The 14,887-nt window shown below is 41.8% G+C and overlaps 1 protein-coding gene across 2 annotated transcripts in view; it reads left to right on the top strand.

Annotated features, from left to right (window-relative positions):
- Nucleotides 1-14,887, top strand: part of MGAT5 (alpha-1,6-mannosylglycoprotein 6-beta-N-acetylglucosaminyltransferase) — a 127,362-nt gene that overhangs the window by 51,481 nt on the left and 60,994 nt on the right. For both annotated transcript variants that reach the window (XM_075152765.1, XM_075152766.1), the window contains exon 3: nt 2,922-3,089. In XM_075152765.1, coding sequence (XP_075008866.1) covers nt 2,922-3,089 — 168 coding nt within the window. The remainder of the gene's footprint in view (nt 1-2,921; nt 3,090-14,887) is intronic.

Raw genomic sequence — 14,887 nt, 5'->3', positions numbered from 1 at the left:
AATATCCAGTTTGAGGTTAGGTGTATAAATAACTTTGTAACGCTTCTGGGAAGGTAAAGTTAAGTTTTGTGTAGAAATTTCAAGTTCCATGGCTAAGAAGAATTTTAAGTTTGAAGACAAGTTTGGACAAGTGTTTTCAATTAAGGAGTTTGGAAGGATGCAAGATAATGGTAATGTATTTATTTAAAATATTAGAGGGAAAGGTGCTAGGGTGAGCGAATAACACCATATTAAATAATACTTTATGAAACTGAGTAAGATAATAATTACTTAGTAAGTGAGTTAGATTGTCCTGTTTGGCATACCAAATGATTTGTTGATAGCAAGTGATCAGGTTAGCTGTCCAGGAATAAACACATGAATGACTAATGTTAATGCTAATGGGTAGAAGTTGGTTCACTACTCTATGAAAATTAATGCCCTTGCTATTTAGCCTTTTTATTTCTTTTAATCTTATCCTCTGATTGCTATTAGCAAGCACAGTCATGATTTCCATGTTCAAGAATAAGTTTTAAGTTTGCTTGATTTGGCTGCTTTTACCCACCCAAAAGGTTTTCAGTTATTCCTTAATTGTGATTGCACAGCTTGTTTGCTTTTTCATTTTTTCTTTCTACCATATATTGGCCTGTCAGGTAGGTGGATCAAACACTTTCCTTTTAAAAAAGTTGTAGTCCAAATATACACAGTGAGTATTAGATTTTTATAGCAGTAAACAGCTGTTTTACAAAAATTATTATGAATCTGTGCTTCTGCCCTCCCCTTCTCAAACTAGCCTCCAACTGCTTTTTTGTTCTGGTAAGCAGTCTCTCATATCAGTGTTTTGGTATCAGTGTTAAAAAATTACAATGTTTAGCTATTTTTCTCTTTATGCTCTGTGTATGCCTTTATGTATGCTAGGTTTCTTCCTCATCGTTTCCTGAATTCTTTTTTACTATCTTTTTCCCTAGATTTTTTCCTCCTTCTGTATGATGGTTTTGTTCATGTTAAATCCCTGCTCCACTCTTTCCTTTTCTTCTGCACACTGTACCATTAAGTGACTTTTGGACCCCTTTTAAGATAGTCCAATCATTAGTTCTTGAGATTCCATCTTCTGATCTTTAAAGGACAAAGGAAAACACACAGTTATAAAGAAAAAGATCTACTTTATGGCTCTGTGGAATAAATATAGCTCTCCTTTTATTTGGAAGAAAGAATCATAAGCTTTCTAAAAGTAAAAGCCTTTTCTTATTTACTCTCTCATTTGCACAAGAATTGGGCTAGTCATGGAAAGAAAAATAAAGAGAGCACAAACTAAGTGTGGCAAAAATACAACTGATGTTGGGGCAGAGGGATCTCTTCAGATGCATGGAGAAATTTTCTATTGCAGATCAGAACGTTATTTGATTCTAAAGTTGTGGAAAGCAGAAAATGTATTATACATATGCACATGTAATTATTTTATGTAATGAAATGGGAGAATAAGGTAAATTCATCATACCAAATTCATTAATCCTGAGACAAGTGTAATGAACAAAGAACAATGTTTTCTTTCATCTTCTTTGGCTTGTTGCCACTATAATTATACAGTTTAGTCTGATAGTGGTGTATTTTTCCCCTCTTGCCCACAGTTCTTTTACCTTGCCCAACTGTCTGTGTTACTTCAAGAAATCTGAACATAAGAAAAGGGAAAGAAAAAATATCAGAGAACTGTTTCTGGGTTGTCATTTGATATCCAAACTCCTGTTACTGTATGTTGTTTTCCCATGACTGAAGTGCTGTGTCAGACCAAATAGATAGGAAGAGGCAATAACCAACAGACTGAAGAAAAGAAACAGGTGATTTTTGGTGTTCTGTGTATACGACAGAAAGGTTGAACTTAACATTTTTTTTTGGCCAGCGCAGAACCTGGTTGTGGTGGAGGAGACCCAGGAGAAGGTTTTTGTACTGGCTCAAAGCTGTCCCTTCTTTTGGGAAGGGGATTTTTGTTTCCAGGTGTCTGAGCATCTAACAGACTGTTCCTCTGATAGTGCTTGACTATGGATTTGAGTTTAGATTCACTATTATTTAACCAACTTCTTATTACCTGAGCTATTCCAAAGCATGCATTTTTTTAATGCCCGTGTGTTTACCCATAAAGGCATATAGGATATGTATATGAGTTGCAGTGTGCTTTATAAAATACACAGGAAGACAAGTTCCACATCCAGGGAAACTTGTATCTGAGGCTGAACAAAGTAGATGTCCTGATTTCGGCTGGGATAGAGTTCACTTTCTTTCTAGTAGCTGGGGGTGCTGTGTTTTGGGTTTGGTATGAGAGGAACGCTGATGGCCCGTTGATGTTTTGGTTGTTGCCGAGTGGTGCTTGCACTGGGGACTTTTCGGCTTCCAATGCTGCGCACGGGAAGCTGTGAGGGGGAGTGTAGCTAGGGCGGTTGACCCAGCTGGCCAGTGGGGTATTCCATACCATGTGTTGTCATGCTCAGTATATAAACTAGGAGGCGTGGTCTGGGAAGGGGGGGGGGCTCTTGTGGCTCGGGATGGGCTGGGCATCGGTCGGCGGGTGGTGAGCAGTTGCATTGTGCATCACCTGCTTTGTATATTTTATTATTGTTGTTGTTGTTATTATTATTACTGTTCTACTTTGTTTTATTTCAATTATTAAACTGTTTTTATCTCAACCCATGAGTTTTCCTACTTGTGCCTCCCAGTTCTTTCCCTCATCCTACTGGAGGTTGGGGGTAAGCGAGCAGCTGCATGGTGTTTAATTGCTGGCTGAGGTTAAACCACAACAGTAGGGACCATTGGTGCATAGAACTGCTAATGACAAAGATTTGCACTGAGAAAGTGTCTATATATATTCCATATTCTTGTATCTATTTTTTTATTCTGTCTGAAGGGTGCATTGCATTATTAAGCATTTAACTTTTCGTTTTCGTTTGTAGATTTGAAGAAGACACTTGCTGTCTTGTTGGATAATATCTTGCAGCGCATTGGGAAGCTAGAGTCCAAGGTGGAAAATCTTGTACTTAATGGAACAGGAGCAAACTCTACCAACAATACTAGCACTCCTGCTCCCAGCTTAGGAGCAGTCGAAAAGCTTAATGTAGCAGGTGGGTATGGCAATTGTTTAAAATATTTATGGGCTGTTTAATCTGTATTTTTCCCTTTTGGCCATAACATGATTTTTCAGTTTTAGATATTTGGACTGTCTTAGAAAACAAAATTCAAATTCTAGCCTGTATCAATGGCAATCTTAAGTCCAGTGGTCTTTTACAAGCTCAGAGGAAGACTTTCTTCTATGGTAACTTGAATACATTGAAGAAAATCAAGTTCTCTGCCAAAGGGGTATAGTCTACCTTGTTCATAGCAGATGTTTCATACTTTAAATGGTTGCACTTCAGAAAGATGAAACTGGGCAGACGTTTTCTCTCTAAGCCTAATTACTCGGGTTGGTATGAATCTGCTCTGCATTTCTACCATATGCACTTTATTCGTTATTAACTGAAAGAAAACATTTATTATGTTTGTTATTGGTTCTGATTTAAAAATGTCCTTCCCTACTCTGCTTAATAGCTCTTACGATTTGACACACAGAGATGACCTACCTTTTACCTTCAGCTTAAATAAATACATGTTTTAAAACATCATTTGAAGTCATTAATTTTGTCTTCAGTGAATGGACTGTTCACTACCCTTACAAATTCTCAAAGCATTTGAGTCATCCTGTGGTGGTAGAACGCCTTGCTGGCCTCTTCACCTGCATGTCTCAGTTCCTTTAGTGTTCCCAGCTGTGAATGTGGTTGGTACACTGAATAAATCTTGTTGTTTATACTGCTTCATCTATTGCCCTGCATTTTGCACTGACACCAAGTCTAAAAAGATACTGGCTGTCCTGACCCATAAGAAGGGCCGAGTCTGCCCTGCTAATGATCTTTGTAGTCCCAAAAAGGGAGCAGAGCAGAAGAGTTAGGGCAACTTGGTAAATAGGTTGATAGCTGTGCTCCTAAGTCTTGCCTGTGCTTGGGTTTCCTGTAAAAATAAATACTTCTGTTGAGAGGGTGTTACCCTCTTAAATTTGTCAGAACGAAGAAGCAGATACTACCTTTGGTAGGGTAATACCACTGATAGGAAGTCTGAGAGAGCAGATGTACATGTGATTAACTGAGTACAGCATACTAGCAGAGTTGCTGTGTCAGTTGCTCTGTCCTAACTGCATTTGTCTGTACCAGGACGTTAAAAGCATATTGTTTCTTGGTGAGACAGACCTTTGTGTATGTCTTGTCACATAGTAAAAATATGCTTTATAGGCATTTACAACAGCACTTTGCATGTGTGGTTTACTACTGCTTGCCTTGTGGTACCTTTTTTTCCCTCCTTATGTGTCTCATCTTGGTTAGGCTGAAGGCAGATTAGAAACAAGTACTGTAGAGGTATAGCACCTGCAGACTACTAATAGGGTGAGCCGTTGCTACCACAAGGAATACAGCACAATATCTTTGTTGGAATATCTTCCACTTTGATGGAAAGTGAGCTGGTACGGTATTGTTATAGTTTCTGGGCTATATATAAAATGAAAAACATCCCTGTATATTTTCTTTTTGTAGCTGCACAAAAGAGAGACTTGATGCTGTTATTTCAGTAGATTTGCAGGTAACTGAAAGAAGCATACTCATATTCTTGCTTATATATTTATAGGCAAAGGATCATTGTTCTTATCTGACTAGGAAACATCTCTCATCAGTTCTTAGGGTGAATTGAATTTTGTTTGTTATTCTTGGAATTTGCTAGATTCACAATTTTAGTACTCACGAGCAACATTTAAGGAGCTTTGTAGGAGTTTGCAGCGTTTACATAGGTTTTTGCTGCTTGCTCTGTGGCAAAGAACACTATTTGTCTTATTAGAGCTTCAGTTTTTTACCTTTGACTCTTGGTACACTAAGTTTAAAATATCTGAAGCAACTCTATTAAACAGCAACAACAGAAAAACCTTTAGGAAACAGTTTCTTAAGGTTTGATTAATGTATTGTTTTGGTGCCTGTTTGGAAAATGTTACTGTTAGGTATCTCCAGGCTGGATAGTACCAATGGGCAGAATAGAGCTGGAAGCTAATCCTTGTGTTAAAGTGCCTACTATTCATCCATTTAAAGCAATCTGGAAATTCATCTGATTATAGAATCATTAAGGTTGGAAAAGACCTCTAAGATCATCGAGTCCAACTGTCAACCCAATACCACTATGCCTGCTAAACCATGTCCCTAAGTGCCTCATCTACACGTTTTTTTAAATACTTTCAGGGATGGTGACTCAGCCACTTCCCTGGGCAGCCTGTTCCAGTGCTTGACCACTCTTTCAGTAAAGAAATTTCTCCTAACGTCCAATCTAAACCTCCCCTGGCGCAACTTGGGGCCATTTCCTCTTCTCCTATCGCTAGTTACTTGGGAGAAGAGACCAACACCCACCCAACTCCTTTCAGGTAGTTGTAGAGCACGATAGGGTCTCCCCTGAGCCGCCTCCTCTCCAGGCTAAACAACCCCAGCTCCCTCAGCCGCTCCTCATAAGGCTTGTGCTCCAGACCCTTCACCAGCTTCGTTGCCCTTCTCTGGACACGCTCCAGCACCTCCATGTCCTTCTTGTAGTGAGGGGCCCAAAACAAAACAGTATTCGAGGTGCAGCCTCACCAGTGCCGAGTACAGGGGCACGATCACCTCCCTGCTCCTGCTGGCCACACTATTTCTGATACAGGCCAGGATGCCGTTGGCCTCCTTGGCCACCTGGGCACACTGCCGGCTCATGTTCAGCCGGCTGTCAACCAGCACCCCCAGGTCCTTTTGCTCTGGGCAGCTTTCCAGCCACTCTTCCCCAAGCCTGTAGCGTTGCCTGGGGTTGTTGTGGCCGAAGTGCAGGACCCGGCACTTGGCCTTGTTGAACCTCATACAGTTGGCCTCAGCCCATCGATCCAGCCTGTCCAGGTCCCTCTGCAGAGCCTTCCTACCCTCCAGCAGATCAACACTCCCACCCAACTTGGTGTCATCTGCAGACTCACTGAGGGAGCACTCGATCCCCTCATCCAGATCATTGGTAAAGGTATTGAACAAGACTGGCGCCAAAACTGAGCCCTGGGGAACACCGCTCGTGACCGGCCGCCAACTGGATTTAACTCCGTTGACCACAACTCTCTGGGCCTGGCCGTCCAGCCAGTTTTTTACCCATCGAAGAGTGCACCTGTCTAGGCCGTGAGCCGCCAGCTTCTCTAGGAGAATGCCGTGGGAGACAGTGTCAAAGGCCTTACTGAAGTCCAGGCAGACCACATCCACAGCCTTTCCCTCATCCATTAGGCGGGTCACCTGATCATAGAAGGAGATCAGGTTAGTCAGGCAGGACCTGCCTTCCATGAACCTGTGCTGGCTGGGCCCGATCCTCTGGTTGTCCTGCACATGGCTTGTGAGCGCCCTCAAGATGAACCGCTCCATAATCTTCCCTGGTACCGAGGTCAGGCTGACAGGCGTGTAGTTCCCCGGATCCTCCTTCCGGCAGATCAGAGGCAGCCAAATGGAAATGAAAAACTTGTTTCTACTTCTGTCTTCATAGCAGTTTCCTGACAGTAGCAAACTCTGGAAGCCATATGATTCCAGTAAAATCATAATGTAAATATCTTCTCTGTTAGGAAGGAATTGTTCAGAAAATAAGCTAGGTGAGTAAACACTGTGATTACAATACCAACCAATACAGTGTTGGTTTTGTCTGTAATATTTCAACGGCATCCTTTTTTATTGTGCTAGAGCAGTTGAGATAATCTGAAAGTTGTTATAGAGAAGGCATTTTCTTACCCAATGGTTTGTCATTTTACTGGAGCTGAAACATGTTATGTATAAAAATACACATGATACTTTCATTGTTTTCTTTATAATAGTTTATTCAGCTGTTACGCTATGATGTGATCACAGAAAGCAAACATGTTAGGATTACTGTTTCCCTCTTTATCAGCTGTAATATTTTAATGTTGACTTCAGACAAATTCATGTTAGATATTGTTAGTAATTTCACTCTTTCTGTCTGGACAACTGTAGTATTTATGGAGTATCCCAACAGTGTCATGTTTAATATTTTTAGTAATGTTTTTTAGAAACTTCTTGATTTTATTTTTTTGCAAATCTGTTTTGCCTCGGAGTCGCTCCTTAAAACTCTGAAGTAAATTAAGCATTTTATAGCCTCATTCATCAGTGCAACAGTGCAGTGTCATTAGCAGACTTTCCTAGAGGAGTCCTGCTCCCAGTGGAGCTATTTCATGCATTTATTATGTTTGGATTGAGCTGTAACAGTACACTGAGACCTGATTCTATAATCTGTGTAACCATGTCACTTTACCTATGGAAAGCCTTTCTGAAATAAATGAAGCTTCATGCAGGCTTAAGCTGCACCTTAGCATCTATTGACACTGCTTGTAAACCCTGGTGGTAAATAGTGGAGTCACTAATCATCCTGAAATCTGCATTTTGTCCTCACTGACCTTGTGTAAAGTTTACTGTGTATTATCTGCTCCCTGAGTAGATACAAGTGATAAAATAAGACATAATAGAATGACAGGAAGGTGATTATACTGTAAATATTTGTCCTCATTGCTCATTGTGACTGGACACAAACTCAAGAGCAAAACATAATATTTTTCTTATAATTTAAAACTGACTATCATGGCAGGCTAGACTTGTCAATCTGAATGTGCTACGGGCTCTTCTTCATTGTGTGTTTTAAGTATTAGTAACACTTTCATGGAAAAAAAATAGTATTCTTTTATCTGCAAACTAGGAAGAACAGAGATGATGATGATTATTTCCCCTCCCAAAGCCTCTCTGCAAGTAGAATTTTCTTTTATTAGGTACATTGCTATATTCAGAAAGCAGTCCTAAGAACAGTATCCATATGCTACAGGTGGATCATGATAATGCAAGAATCCTGGTTTAGTTCCAGGGTCAAGTTACTGAAATCAGTCCAGGTTATGGTTTAATCCTCTTGGTCAAAGGGAAGGAGTTTTAAAGGCATAGTCGAATCTGGCAAATCAACAAATGGTTACAGGACTGGTGCCAGAGCCAGGGGTTTGGCTACTTAGACCATGGGACTTGCTTTGAGAAGCCTGGTCTGCAGGGGGCTGATGGGATCCATCTGTCAGAGAAGGGGAAGAGCATCTTTGGGTATAAGCTTGCCAAGCTGGTGAAGAGGGCTTTAAACTAAAGTTGCTGGGGGAGGGGAGCCTCAATTCATCTCAATCCTACCAGTTTGATACCAGTGCCAGCAATAGATGCCCAGAGCCTGGAGAAGGATCACAGGTCAGCAGGAGAGAGCCTGAAGAGCAGCACAAAGGAATTCCAGCCAGTAAGTCAGCTTCATCAGGGGCCCAACTTAAATGCCTCTATGCAAATGCACGTAGCATGGGGAATAAACAAGAGGAGTCAGAGAAGCGCACACGCCTGCAGGGTTATGATCTTATTGGCATCATGGAGACGTGGTGGGATGCCTCCTATGACTGGAGTTTTGGGATGGAAGGATACAGGCTCTTTAGGAAGGACAGGCAGGGGAGACAAGGAGGGGGTGTTGCCCTCTGTCAGTCACCAGCTGGAGTGCATGGAGCTCCACCTGGAGATGGATGAGGAGCTGACTGAAAGCTTATGGGTCAGGATTAAAGGGAGGGCAGGGACAGGTGACATTACAGTGGGGATCTGCTGGGAAGTCTGAGCGGATGAGGCCCTCTATAGACAGATAGGAGCAGCCTCATGTTCACAAGCCCTGGTCCTCATGGGGGACTTCAACCACCCCGATATCTGTTGGAGGGACAACACAGCAGGGCATAAGCAATCCGGGAGGTTCCTGGAATGCGTCGATGATAACTTCCCTCTCCCAGTGGTAGAGGAGCCAATGAAGAGAGGTGCTATGCTGGACCTTGTTCTCACCAACAAGGAGAGACTGGTGGAGAATGTGAAGCTCGGTGACTGTGAAATGGTGGAGTTCAAGATCTTTAGGGCACCAAGGAGGGCACGCAGCAAGCTTACTACCCCGGACTTCAGAAGAGCAGACTCTGGCCTCCTCAGGGATCTGCTTGGTAGATAAAGCATGGGATAAAGCCCTGGAGGGAAGAGGGGCCCAAGGAAGTTGGTTAGTGTTCAAGGATCACCTCCTCCAAGCTCAGGGGCGATGCATCCCAACAAGGAGGAAGTCAGGCAAAAACGCCAGGAGGCCTGCATGGATGAACAAGGAGCTCCTGGACAAACTTAAACACAAAAAGGAAGCCTACGGAAGGTGGAAGCAAGGACAGGTAGCCTGGGAGGAATACAGAGAAATTGTCCGAGCAGCCAGGGATCAGGTTAGGAAAGCTAAAGCCCTGATAGAATTAAATCTGGCCAGGGACGTCAAGGGCAACAAGAAAAGCTTCTATAGGTACATCGGTGATAAAAGGAAGACTAAGGAAAATGTGGGCCCTCTCTGGAACGAAACAGGAGACCTGGTTATGTGGGATATGGAGAAGGCTGAGGTACTCAATGACTTTTTTGCCTCAGTTTTCACTGGCAAGTGCTCAAGCCTCACCGCCCAAGTCGTAGAAGGCAAAGGCAGGGACTGGGAGAATGAAGAGCCACCCACTGTAGGAGAAGATCAGGTTCAAGACCACCTAAGGAACCTGAAGGTGCACAAGTCCATGGGACCTGATGAGATGCATCTGCAGGTCCTGAGGGAACTGGCAGATGAAGTTGCTAAGCCACTATCCGTCATATTTGAGAAGTAGTGGCAGTCCGGTGAAGTTCCCGCTGACTGGAAAAGGGGAAACATAACCCCCATCTTTAAAAAGGGAAAAAAGGAAGACCTGGGGGACTACAGGCCAGTCAGTCTCACCTCTGTGCCTGGCAAGATCGTGGAGCAGATCTTCCTGGAAGCTATGCTAAGGCATATGGAGGACAGGGAGGTGATTTGAGACAGCCATCATGGCTTCATCAAGGGCAAGTCCTGCCTGACCAACCTAGTGGCCCTCTATGATAGAGTGAGTACATCAGTGGACATGGAAAGGGCTACAGATGTTGTCTATCTGGACCTCTGTAAGGCCTTTGACACGGTCCCCCACAACATTCTTCTCTTTAAACTGGAGAGAGATGGATTTGATGGGTGGACTGTCTGGTGGGTGGGGAATTGGTTCGGTGGTCACATCCAGAGGGTAGTGGTCAATGGCTCAATGTCCAGATGGAGATCAGTGACAAGTGGTGTCCCACAGGGGTCCGTACTGGGACCAGTACTGTTTAGTATCTTCATCAATGACATAGACAGTGGGATCGAGTAGACCCTCAGCAAGTTTGCAGAAGACAGCAAGCCGAGTGGTGCGATTGACATGCCTGAGGGATGGGATGCCATCCAGAGGGACCTGGACAAGCTCGAGAAGTGGGCCCATGTGAACCTCATGAGGTTCAACAAGACCAAGTGCAGAGTCCTGCACCTGGGTCAGGGCAACCCCTGGTATCAATACAGGCTGGGGGATGAAGGGATTGAGACCAGCCCTGCCAGGAAGGACTTGGGGGTACTGGTGGATGAAAAGCTGGACATGCGCTGACAATGTGCGCTCACAGCCCAGAAGGCCAACCGTATCCTGGGCTGCACCAAAAGAAGCATGGCCAGCAGGTCGAGGGAGGTGATTCTGCCCCTCTACTCTGCTTGGGTGAGACCCCACCTGCAGTACTGCGTCCAGCTCTGGAGCCCTCAGCACAAGAAAGACATGGACCTGTTGGAGCAGGTCCAGAGGAGGGCCATGAAAATGATCAGGGGGATGGAACGCCTCTCCTATGAAGGCAGGCTGAGAGAGTTGGCGTTATTCAGCCTGGAGAAGAGAAGGCTTTGGAGAGACTTTATTCAGTATTTAAAGTACTTTCAGTACTTAAAGGGGGCTTATAAGATGGGGACAAACTTTTTAGCAGGGCCTGTTGCAACAGGACAAGGGGTAATGGTTTTAAACTAAAAGAGGGTAGATTTAGACTAGATATAAGGAAGAAATTTTTTACAATGAGGGTGGTGAAACCCTGGCACAGGTTGCCCAGAGAGGTGGTAGATGCCCCATCCCTGCGAACATTCAAGGTCAGGTTGGATGGGGCTCTGAGCAACCTGATCTAGTTGAAGATGTCCCTGCCCACAGCAGGGGGGTTGGACGAGATGACTTTTAAAGGACTCTTCCAACCCAAACTATTCTATGATTCTGTGATTCTAATAAACACAATTGGTATGTGACCATGACTCAGAATTATGGATTGAAAAAGTCTTTTCTTTGAGATTAAGGACACTGGCAATTGGACCAGATACAGATTTAAAAAAAAAATATTCCACTCCTGTCTACCTTCTGTATAGACAACTAGAATAATAGTATAAAAAGGGAATATTTACAGTATTAGAATGTATGGATGTTTTCTTTAGTTCATGCATACATTGTTTTTAGCTTAGCTCAGATAAGAGTTTGAATGACTATCGAAGTAATCTAGGTAACAGTGAAGGAATGTATGTTGAGAAATGGTTGTCAGTTGCAAAGTGGTTGAAAAATTAATTTGTTTAAAATGCTGACATTTCTCAATGAACCGAGGTCAGAAGATATTTAGGTTTTGCCCAGTATACATCTTGATGGCAAAATGTCTGTTGGTCCATGAAAGTTGTTACTTGTAATTGATAAACTTGCAAGGTTACTTCTTCTAATGCGCTGTATTTGAGCTAAAACCACCTTCAGTTACCACAGTCCCTTGATATTGCAACACACAATCTATCATACTTCTTTCTAATGAAGAAAAAAAAAAATCTTCTATGTACTTTTTGATATTTTTAATATTCTTTTGGGGACATAGATATCTAGACTTTGAGAGTGGTCACTGCAGCTGCATGGGCAAATAAATTTGAGTAGTTCATGTTCCCCTAAGGAACAGATCTGCTCTGTGCTAGCGGGCAGCAGTTGCCTGTAACTCAATGACAGTGTTAATAAAGGAATACACAGCCTTTGCAGCCTTACAGGTGTAAAAGCAGATGAAAAATTTCCTCTGAACAGGATGGATGAGAAAACACCTAATAATAATGAGTTTTGTTGCTCCTTTTAAAACAACTGTCTGCTGTTTGTAGTCAGGATGTCATTTGAAGGACTAACCAAATGTCTTCTAAAACTTTTATCAGCAACTTCTGTAGGTTTTCCTGATGAATAAATGATACCACAGGTAGCAGAAAGATGAAGTAGGTCAGTTTTTTGAGGGGAAAAAAAACATTAGGGAAGTACCTGGCTATCAAAGATTTTTTTTTTAAAAAAAACAGTGTTCAACAAAACAAAATGTAGTCTGACTGTGGAAGGTGTTAGGCATTGTGAGCTGCAAAGTCTGGGGAGGTCCAGATAAGCATTGGACTGGGAGGTGTTATAACCTGGAATAGTATTTAAGATAATACATTATGAATTACTTCATGAAGGAATGAGCGATACTCTCTCTGAAAGAGCCTGTCAGGAAAGGAAAAATGAGGCACTGGCATGGGAAATAATCAAACTGTTTAGCAGTTTGGAAGAAATATTTATTTTAGGTTTATTAATACAGCCAGAAGTTGAATAATCTCTGGCCAAGCAGTAGCTGTCATGGCTATTTATGCCTTGTAACAGCCTAATAGAAATGTTTGTGGCTTCCTAAAAACAGTTTTGATCAATTTTTAGCCTGTGCTTTGACCACTATAGCCTGAACAAGCAATTTATGTGATATGTATTACTTGGTACAGAGCCCATGACTTTTTCAGTAAAGTAGCTTCTTCATTACTATGCTGAAACCTGAGATATGGTGGTATTTGGAGATTACTTAGCATAAGTAAAACATATTCTTTGACCAAGATTTATAATTGTACTTTGGGCAGACGTGCAGACATCTTAAGAATATGATTCAGTGTTTAAAATGTAGGGGCTGCTTGGAAATAAAGTTATGCGTCACTTTACAAAGGTCTCTTCATCAGTTATGCTCCTTAGTTGGCGAGACATGGAGAAAAGTAGCATTTTTTTTGTTGTGGTTGTTTTTTTTAAATTGTTCCACCTCTGGCTGTCAAGCATGGGGTACAACTGAGGTGGCAGCGGTGAAATCTGCAACGGAAAATATCGCTCTGTGGTGGTGTGTAGAGTTTTTGGCAGATAAAAGGATCTGAAGAAAATCCATCTGGATTATGCTCATTCGTACTAAGAAGGTGATAACAGTTGGTAGGAGGAAATGTTGAGGATTTAGCAAGGACTGTAACTCAGCTGTCTCTGAAGTAGGTGAACTCAAACTTTTATTTGATTCATTTTTGAGTTCCCATTTAGAGACCAGAAATTTCTCTCTTCCTTTTCAGACTCTCAGACAACTAGCATTGTTGATTTATATATAGACTGTACTGTGTATTCATACTCTTAGCGTGTTTAGCTTTAATGTTTGTAGTGTGGTACGACACCTAGTTTCTTCCTCTGAAGTTAATTTTGCAGAACCTTTCATTGAGGGAAGCCCAAGAGCAAAACAGCTTCTCTTCTTTTTTGGATTGTGTGAAAGGATAATAGAGTATCATAGTATCACAAATATCTTTAGTCCTAATCCCAAAGGAGCTGAAGATGGGACCTCTGCTAGAGGGTGAGGTTGCACAGATTATGTTAAAAAGCACAGCTATGGAGCACCTTGGGTAGCTTGAGTGGGAGGTTAGGTGTTACTTTTTTTTTTTCCCTATTTAAATCCATGTGTAAAATCATAAGCATACTTTCCTTTTTCTTCTTCCCTCCTCAAAATGATCAAACAATGTGGTTTTTTTAATACTGACAATTTTCAACTGCTTTTTCAGAACTTCCATTTCGTTTATGAAAGAGTGAATTGTTAATAAAGATGCTTATAAGGCTTCAGCTGATTGGTTTCAGAAGCAATGAATTCTTCTTTCCTTCTCTTTCTCTCCCCTCTGTCTTTATTTATCCAAGTTGTATCTGAAAAGCTTTTAAGATATTTGGTAGCCGTCCTTTCTGCATTTGCGGGAAGTAATATATTCCCATACACACAAGAAAGTATTAATTTAAACCTTAGGTGCCTAGCAGATAAGAGTTTTCGTCAGCCTTTAGAACAGGAAGCTTTGAGCCACTGCCACAAATAACACCCTAGGTAAATTTTAAATTGCTGTTTTGGAAATGATTAAATGGAAATGGGGAAATATGAAACCATGGCACTTTCAAGCAGAGCTTGTCTACATGGCTGCTTCTGTTGTAGCTGAATCCTTGATTCCATGTGACAGGCACAAGATCAGTTTGGTTTAGGCAACTTGGCTTTTAACAGTTGTGCTTTTCTAAGATAGCTATGAAAGAAATCCTTGATTTTTGTGGGACGGTATTGCAGAAAGCGTATTTCATCAGATAGGGCAATCTTGTTTGCTTGCACAAACATGATCAAAGAATCAGTCCTCTGTTTTCTTCATGTGATTTTTTTGGTAGGCAGGGGCTGTGGGGTTTGTGTGTTGTGGGTTGGGTTTGGTTTGGGCTTTGTTTTGGGGTTGGGGTTTTTTTTTCCTAAATTGTGAACTCTTGCTGTGTTCTTCTGGCAGCTATGGGAGAAACTTGATTTAAGCAAGCTAAAGGAAACTGTTTCAATTCCTCAGGCTTTAAAACACTACTAAATAATAGTGGTATTAATACTGAATATACACGTTACAAAAAATTTTTTTTAAAATAAAAATGTTCATTTAAAGCAAGGCCCAAGGTGCTCTGAGGCCATTGTCATCACTCTACTGTGCTTGTTCAGTGAAAAGCTAAATTTTTCATAAGTGTAACCATCTAACACCTCAGATAGTACAATTGCGCTGAAAACTGTGCCAGACTGGTTGTTTGCAAAATGTTCTTTTGACTTGAAAAGTGTCACTTCCAAGATGTTAATTGTGTGTC

This window comes from Calonectris borealis, chromosome 6, assembly GCF_964195595.1.
Source record: "Calonectris borealis chromosome 6, bCalBor7.hap1.2, whole genome shotgun sequence".
NCBI lineage: Eukaryota > Metazoa > Chordata > Aves > Procellariiformes > Procellariidae > Calonectris > Calonectris borealis.
This window is presented reverse-complemented; position numbering and strand designations above follow the sequence as displayed.